Source organism: Phacochoerus africanus, chromosome 2 (genome assembly GCF_016906955.1).
Source record: "Phacochoerus africanus isolate WHEZ1 chromosome 2, ROS_Pafr_v1, whole genome shotgun sequence".
Lineage (NCBI taxonomy): Eukaryota > Metazoa > Chordata > Mammalia > Artiodactyla > Suidae > Phacochoerus > Phacochoerus africanus.
Genome location: NC_062545.1, coordinates 272897034 through 272904771, shown reverse-complemented (window position 1 = coordinate 272904771; position 7738 = coordinate 272897034). Strand labels below are relative to the sequence as shown.

Sequence of the window (7738 nt, the reverse complement as noted above, 5' to 3'; positions counted from 1 at the left end):
GGGAGGCAGAGCTATAAATAGAAGGCTACACCCAGTGATAAGCTGGGCCAGCTGGTAAGCTGACACATGGGGGCAGAGGGACAAGACCTGGGTGGGCCCGGGAGGGGACAGTGTGTGTTCAGCCAGCACCCCAACCCCCAGACACTAAGGGAAGGGTGTCAGTGAGCGGCTGTCAATAAAAACCCTGCCTTCTCCAAGTTGCTTCCCTGGCCGAGAAGACGGTCCGTTGCTTGGAGAGCTGGCCAGTCCTTCCTAGGCTTTGAAGACATACCGCACACGCTTGTCTATAAACAGTATTTTAATATTTGTATAAATAGACCACAGTATTACCAAAACCTGCAAGAACAGCATGGAAAACAGACTCTCAAACCCGTGCACGCAGCCCCTCGTGGCTGCCCATGACGGTGGCCCCCCTCACCCTGGCCAGGAATGGGTGCTGCGTGGAAGGAGAGGAATGCACCTCTCTGGGGAGCGCTGAAGGTGGCAGGCTCGGGGTTCCCCACCCCTGCCGCTGACCTCTTGATCTATTACAAAAATAATTCCAGGGGGCGGGGGCGGGGAGTCGTGACCCCTCTGGGAAGAGAGCGACGGGCTGCTCTCAGCCCCAGACGGGCCCCGTGGGGCCAGCAGTGCCCCCGCGGCCCAGAGCCACCCAGCAGCTGGTGGAGAGTGGTAGGTGGGCGGCAGCCGCGGCCCTATCTCTGCACGTGGCGGACAAAGGCCTGCACGAGCTGGATCAGAGGCTCCTGGCTCTCAGGGCTGGCCTTGGAGACAGAAGCGGACTTGCCCTGAGGCGACGGCAAGACGCCCGCGGCAGGGGAGCTGGGGGCTCCCCGGCGGAAGTAGCGGGAGAGGCTGGACAGCAGAGTGCTCTGCGAGAGAAAGGGCATCGGATGAGGCCCGCACCCCGCCCTGAGGCCAGCCGCCCCTCCCGCAGGCCCGCTGCCCATCCTACCAGCTCCGAGCTGAGCTCTTGCTTCATCCGCTGCTTGTCGCGGGGGTGCACAGCCGGGTCCCTCAGGTACCGCATTGCCTGGGAGATGAGCAGGTAGAAGCAGTTCTCCATGGTGAACAGCAGCAGGGACCTGGAGGAAGGCGGGTTCAGGTGCTGCTGCGGAGGCCGGGCTGGCCGAGGGCCGAGAGAACGGGCCGCCCGAGACCGCCCGCCCCCGCCCAATTCCAGGAGGGCGTTCTCACTTCAGCGTTCTGGTCCCTTCGGCCTGCGTGCTGAGCCCCACGGCCTGGGTAAGGGGCTCCTTTTTCTTGTCCAGCTGGAGGGAGAAACAAGGCGTTACACGAAACGAGGTCTCTGTGGAAGCTGCACCTCCCCGAGGGCGGCGCCGCCGCCGCCGCCGGGCCTGCGCTAAGCAGTCTGCGAGCTGCCTCACTGGACCCCCACCCTCATCCTTCCATGGGGCTCCACCGCTCTCGCTTCGGGAGGAGCAGCAGGCTGGGAAGGCTGGGCAAACGCACGCGAGGTCGCGCCCGGGAAAGGCTGACTGGGAGGCGACTTGGGCTGCGGGCCCGCCCAGAGCCAGCTCACCTCTCCCAGCATGTTGAGGGCCACGTTGACGGTGGCCAGGAGCGTCCCGAAGGAGGGGGCCACGTCCGAGTCGAAGGTGGGGGTGGTGAAGCTCAGGGAGAAGAGGAGGTTGTACTCCGCCAGGTCCAGGGACTGCAAGGCGAGACGAGAGCCGTCGAGGCCCTGCCGGAGCCCGGGCAGCTCTCGGCGCCGTGCGGGGCACGGCCACGCCTTAGCGGCGCACTGGGGCCACTACCTGGTCCAGCAGGATCTGGCAGACGTCGGGGGTGAAGTGGCGCAGGGCTGCCAGGGTCCTGCTGAGGATCTTGAGGAGGCCGTACTGGACCGCGTGCAAGGCGCGCTGCTCCGCGGCCTCTGTGTCGGGCGTGGGCTGCTTGGAGGAGGAGGAGGAGCAGGAAGGGGCAGCCGTGGGGGGCCGCTGGGCCCGGGGAGCAACGGCCGAGGGGAGGCCCTCCCCATTTTTGTTCTGCAGGGAGGAGACAAGAGCTGGAGCCCAGAGAAGCCAGGGGTGAGGCGGTCCAGGCGGCAGTGGCGGGTGGGGCTGGGTTACCTGCAGGTAGTGCTGTAGCATCTTGCGGCTATGCAGGAGGCAGGTGCAGGCCTGGCACAGGTAGCCCAGGTTTACCTACAGCAAACCCAGGGGAGGGCTGAGGGGGTCCTTGTGGCAGCAGCCCAGCCAAATGACCAGACCACCCAAGCCGGGCTCCACGTGCCAAGAACGTGCTTCTCCGCTCCCAGAGCACCTACAGTGCTCACCTCCCTACATTCCCAGGCTCAAAATCACCACTGCTGCCAAGCGTGCTCACGTGCTAACTCTGGATCAACAGAGGCCTGGACCGACTCCCTGGGACCCAGATGCATGTTGGACACAGTCTAAGGTCCCAAGTGAATAAATCAGGTGGGGGTGACTTTCCCATCTTACAGAAGAAAAAGGCTTAGAGAGCGGTGAGGTGACCTGGCCAAGGTCACACAACCAGCAAATGCCAGGCTGTGTTCTTTCCCTGCCCCTCTCTGGCTGATTCCCAGCTGTGGGAATCTACGGGACAGAGCCCAAGTTCTCAGCCTAGGAGGCTGCCCTTCCGGAGGAAGCAACGTGAAACCAAACCCTGTGCTACCTGGGCAAAAAGCCCACACTCCAGGAACAGGCCCGCCTTTCCCTCAGCGCCCCGCCCCCGAGTGTGTCCCCAGACCCGCCGAGGGATGGCAGCGGAGGCCCACCTGGACGTCCCGCATGAGCTGGGGCAGGTGGAAGTGCCACTCCTTCATGAAGCTGGACAGCTGCAGGATGAAGCCCACAGTGTGGTCTGCCTCCTCCAGGCAGGCCAGACTCTGCACAGTCCTCACCGCGTTGAGGCACTGGGACAGGGGGACACAGGGAAAGACCAGGTGACACAGGGACCAGCCGCACCTGCTCCTGCCCTCAGACGCTGAGGTGGTGGCACCAGGTGGCTTGGCGTTATGACTAAGGTTTCTGACCAAGAGGTTCCAGCTGAGCTGATCCCAGCCCACGCCCCGGACTTGGCAGGTTGGCCTGGGGCAGCCGGCACTCCGTACAGCATCCCTCGACCCCAGCCTCAGCCCTGAACAGCCCCGACCCCCGAGATGCGGGCAGCCTCTCACCTGTAGGGTGCGCTCCTGGTGGACGCCCACGAAGTCCAGGGCCTCGGTCAGGAAGTTGTAGCGCAGCGTCTTGAGGAGCCGCTCCATCAGAGACATGGACAGGCGGTAGACACCCGGCCACGAGGGGGCATCCAGGGACTTCCGAGAGGTGCTGGGCGTCTGAGACACAACGGCAGGCATGATGGTGGCAGGTGCCAAGGAGCCCAGCCGAGAGGGACAGGAGGGCCTCCCTGCAGGCCAGCAGCTAAGGCAGCCTGGCTGCCGGGAGGGGGAAACCTCCTGGAAGGGGCACCGGCGGGGCCAGTGAGGGTCCGGAGGTGGCAGTGACAAGGAAACAGCACTAGACAGAGCCACAGGAATCCCAGGTTCTGGACGTGGGTCCGACCCTCCTAGCTGTGACTGCTCTCGCTAGAGACCGCTGAGCGGGCAGGGAGGATTCTGAACCACAGTGCCTTCACTAGGCCGCTAAGGAAAGCAACCCGGGAGCTGGGGAAGGGCGTTGGCAGGCCACTGGCTCTCACCTGTGCTGTCCCATTGGTGCTGAGCTGGTACACACTCAGGAGGGGCAGACAGATGCTCTGGGTGATGCCGGCTCCGGCCACTGCTGTGGCTCCCTGGGAAGGAAAGAGGAGGACTGGGATGGAAGCTGTGCCCATCCAGGGACAGGGGGCAGGCCCAGGCTGGGAGGGTCACAGGCAGTGTCAGAAGCCACGCGGCACAAGCGAAGAGGCTCCCTCCTGCCCTGGGGCTTGCCTCCTACCTGCTGGGTGCGAGCCAGGGTGAGGAGCAGGTGCAGCGCAGCCTCGGTGAAGTGCAGGTTCTGCTTCATGCGAAGGCTCACCTCCAGGGTGGTGAAGAGGGTAGGCAGAATGGGGAGCCTTCGGGTCACCTGCAGCCACGAGTCACCGTCCTCATCCACCTCGCATAGCTCCTTGGCCAGGTGCAGGCCCAGGACACACACCTGCTGGAGCCCAGAGACAAAGATGAGCAAAAGGGAAGGAGGTGGTGCGGGGGAAGGCAGGAAGAGACGCGGGCAGACCTCGTGTGGGCACCTGCACCTCGGGGTCAGCCACACCTCAGCGAGCCTGTGGAGCCCCGACCCGCCCAGCCGCGCTCCCTCCCCGCACCCAAACTGCCGCTGCCCGATTCAGCTGCCACCCAGAGTGAAAACGACCTCCCCTCCTGCTGCGCTCCTCCCCGCCTGAGTGGTCCTTCTTTCTAGTCCTGGATCCCTCTGCCCCAATTCTTCACCCCAGGGGCTTTTCACTTCTCTCGACCATCACCTGCCCAGAGCAGCGGGCACTCTGCACGGTGCGCTCCAGCGCACACACACCTGCGTGTTTTCATCACACTGTACCTCCCCTTACCTCCTGCAAAGCTTACGCAGATTTTCTTTGATGTTTTATTCTACTTTACTAAAAAGTTTCTGGTTGTCACCAAACTGAGCTATTAGTAGGTCTTGATCTGCCGGTTGAAAAAACACTGTTCTACATACCGCACCCAGCGCACTCTCTCTCACGCACTAATCTTGCTTAAACTCCTCAGATCCTTTCCTGTTCCTCAGAGGACCCGGATCAAAGGCCCCGACGAGGCCGCTGGTCGTCCCCGCCCCGCTCTCAGGCCTCCCTTCGGCCTGGCTGGCTCCAGGCGACCACGAGCTCAGCACGTGCTAGTCTTGCTGCCCGAATCTTCCTTGTGCCTTCGGCCTGCCCGGCTCTGCCAATGCTTCAGGTCACTGCCCAGAGGGCGCCTTCTCTCTGAGACCCTAGATCAGGTGGCACCTCCACACTGCACCTTTTCCCTGTGTGTCACCCCTGCTAGACTTGCCAGGATGGACTCCCGACGCTCCTCTGCACAACCTGACCAACTCCCTCCGCCAGGCTGTGACCCCACAAGCGCAGTGCCTATCTGTCTTATTCACTAATCCCCCCAGGGCCTGGCACAGAGTGGGCAGCAATTCATCTTTGTGGAAGCAGGTGGGAAGGACAGCCAGCTTCCCAGGGCGGTCCCTCACCCCGTCACGCTGGTCCTTGTGCCGGGGCCGGGAGCAGTCATCAGTTTCCATGCTGTCCTTGTCCTCTGCGGCACTGCCCGATGCCAGGCTGTGGCGGGTCTGGTCGAAGAGCGCAATCACCTCTTCCTGGAGGGTCTCGCAGACGTTCAGCACCAGCTGGGAGTACTGGGGGATGTCACTCACTGCAAGCAGACGGGGAGGGGGCACGGTCACGCCGCTCACCAAGCTGTCCACCCCAGGCCGGCCGCTGGGAGTGTGGCGTGCCAGGAGGGGGCGTGCTGTCCTGTCCCGTGGGAGGGGAGGAGAGAGAGTTTTCCAGCAGACAAGAGTTCCACGAGGGAAAACCCAAGCCTCACAGGCGAAATGTCTGGCTCTAAAGTGGAGGGAGCTCTGCCCGCGCCGGCTGGCAGCAGGGGCAGGGAGACCACTCGGCCCACTCCCCACGGGCCCCCACCTCTCATCTCCTTCATCTGCAGCACCGTGATGAACGCTGAGAACACCTTGGCCTTGGTCTTCTCCATGAGCTGCTGGTCTGCCTGCAGCACTCCCTCCAGGATCTCCGTCAAGGGTCCGAGGATTTCATCCACAGAACCTAACTCTCTAGAAACACCACGGAGAGGAGGGAGGGGGCACACCTCGCAGGAAGGCCACAAACCCCCGGCTCCCTCTCAGGATGCCCGCGGGGCAGCGTGCCTCACAGGGGGTCCTTCAGGCCCTGTGACGGAAAGCCAGCCCTCCTCGCGCCCAGTAAAGAGGATGAGAGGCCAGCCCGCCTGGCAGAGGGCTCACCTCTTCCACTGCCGGAGGAGGATAAGGAGCAGAGTGCACATCATGGAGCCCAGGCGGAGGCAGGTCACGGAGGCGGGCACCAGGAGCTGAGGAGACAGCACACGGGGTAAGTCAGCTTCCCGCGAGCTGGTGAGGTCTGAGCTCCATCCACAGGCACCTTCGGCTTCAGGCCTTCCTGCAGCAAGCTCACAGGGGTGGGTCACAGGTAGAGGCCGGGGGGCTGGCACGGCGGCAGCTGACCTCCGCCTCCCCGACCTGACCGCGGTGCGGCTGCAGACCTGTGAGCTGCTATCTGACCTCGGAGGCCTTCTCCCCGGGAGGCATGAGAAACCTCCCAGACACACTTACTAACGCTTTGGTGCCATCGAGCACGTCCAGAAAGAGCCGGCGACGCACTGCAGAGTCGGTCAGGTGCATTATCTCCGCCTGCAGAGGGCCAGGCGGAAACGTCCGTCAGACTTTAGAAGCCAGGAAAGGGGGACCCTCTGTCTGCCATTAGTCACTGTCTCCCCGATTCACACGGGGCTCGAGGGCCCTGCTGTTTCTCTGCTGCCCTTAGACATGATCAGAACCAAGCCCAGGTTCACCTCCTCCTCCTCCTGACCATCCTCCCTCTGCGCAGACCCTCGGGGCTTCCCAGGGGAACCCCGGAAAACAAACTCCCCTGTGAAGCCTGGGAGTCCCCTAGGAGCTGGTCACCCCGCTGTGCTCACCCTGCTGCAGCCCTACTGGCCGCCTCCCTCCTCTGTGAACAGGCCGAGCTCTTCCCACCTCTGGAGCCTGTGACTTCGCCTGCCTGGACCCCCTCCCCTGCGGGCTCTCTGCCTAGAAGGCTCCTTGCACGTCAGGTCGCAGGGCGGACATCACCTCCCCAGAGGGGGCCTCCCGACCCCTCCTGTCCCACTCCGGCATCACTACCACATCACCCCGCTTCCCCTCACGGTGAACCAGCACAACCCCAACCTCTATGTCTTGGTAAGTTTGTTGATAATTTGCTTCTCTCATGAGCCACTCTCCATGAGAGCACAGACCCCATCTGCCTGGTTCACTACAGCAACCCTGGTGCCTGGCACATGGTAAGCATCCCATTAATATCCAATGAATGAATGAACGATCAATGTCCTAGCCGGAACCAGACAGGACAAGAGGAAAAGAGGACAGTAGGATTCTTAGAGCTACAATTCAAGAAAGGCTGCCCAGGTAGGGCCTAAAAAGCAGGTGACACACAAGTTATTCCCTGGTGAATCAATCACTGCCCAAAGATGGCTAAGCCCTCTGGTATGTCTATAGCCTCAGGGGTCCAAAACCACTATGCCACAGCCAACCTCCAAGGCTGTGGGCAGGCTGGCACAAGGGACAAGTCACAGAAGATGTAAGAGTGTGCCTGGAACAAAGGGCATCTATCAAGCTAAAGTTATTAATGAAATCAGGATATTAATCTGGACGCTCTAGGGAAAAACACGTTAACACCAAGTCCTTACCACACAGCATGATGCGCGCACACATACACAAAGGCAAGGAAAAATGCAAATTCCCCCTCTCTCTAGAGAGTGCTGCTGCAGCTGTTAACAACTCCCTGCTGACTGGCTAACAAATATTTGCCCAGTGTCCACAGGGCCCAGAGCATGAGAAGGCAATTCTCCCTGTGCACGAGAGGTAGGCGAGGGGTGGGAGCCGAGACCTACCCAGGGCCGCACAGGTGGCTGCAAGAGGCTTTCGTGAGTGTCTGAAGGGATTTAAAATGACTTCTCTGCACTTTCCTTAAGGGTCTC

General features: G+C 62.1%; 1 protein-coding gene across 3 annotated transcripts in view; it reads right to left on the bottom strand.

The window, feature by feature from the left end:
• Window positions 1–283: 283 nt before the first annotated feature.
• The window catches only part of NUP188 (nucleoporin 188), a 52502-nt gene continuing 45047 nt past the window's right edge, over window positions 284–7738 (bottom strand). For 2 of the 3 annotated variants that reach the window (XM_047768624.1, XM_047768626.1), the window contains 14 exons: window positions 6315–6392; window positions 5967–6052; window positions 5632–5777; window positions 5178–5359; window positions 3924–4127; window positions 3685–3777; window positions 3164–3322; window positions 2762–2899; window positions 2094–2168; window positions 1779–2009; window positions 1544–1675; window positions 1198–1271; window positions 956–1085; window positions 284–872 (listed from right to left, as the gene is read on the bottom strand). In XM_047768624.1, coding sequence (XP_047624580.1) covers window positions 696–872; window positions 956–1085; window positions 1198–1271; window positions 1544–1675; window positions 1779–2009; window positions 2094–2168; window positions 2762–2899; window positions 3164–3322; window positions 3685–3777; window positions 3924–4127; window positions 5178–5359; window positions 5632–5777; window positions 5967–6052; window positions 6315–6392 — 1905 coding nt within the window. In that variant the 3' untranslated portion in view covers window positions 284–695. The remainder of the gene's footprint in view (window positions 873–955; window positions 1086–1197; window positions 1272–1543; window positions 1676–1778; window positions 2010–2093; window positions 2169–2761; window positions 2900–3163; window positions 3323–3684; window positions 3778–3923; window positions 4128–5177; window positions 5360–5631; window positions 5778–5966; window positions 6053–6314; window positions 6393–7738) is intronic. The other variant, XM_047768625.1, reaches the window with a different exon arrangement.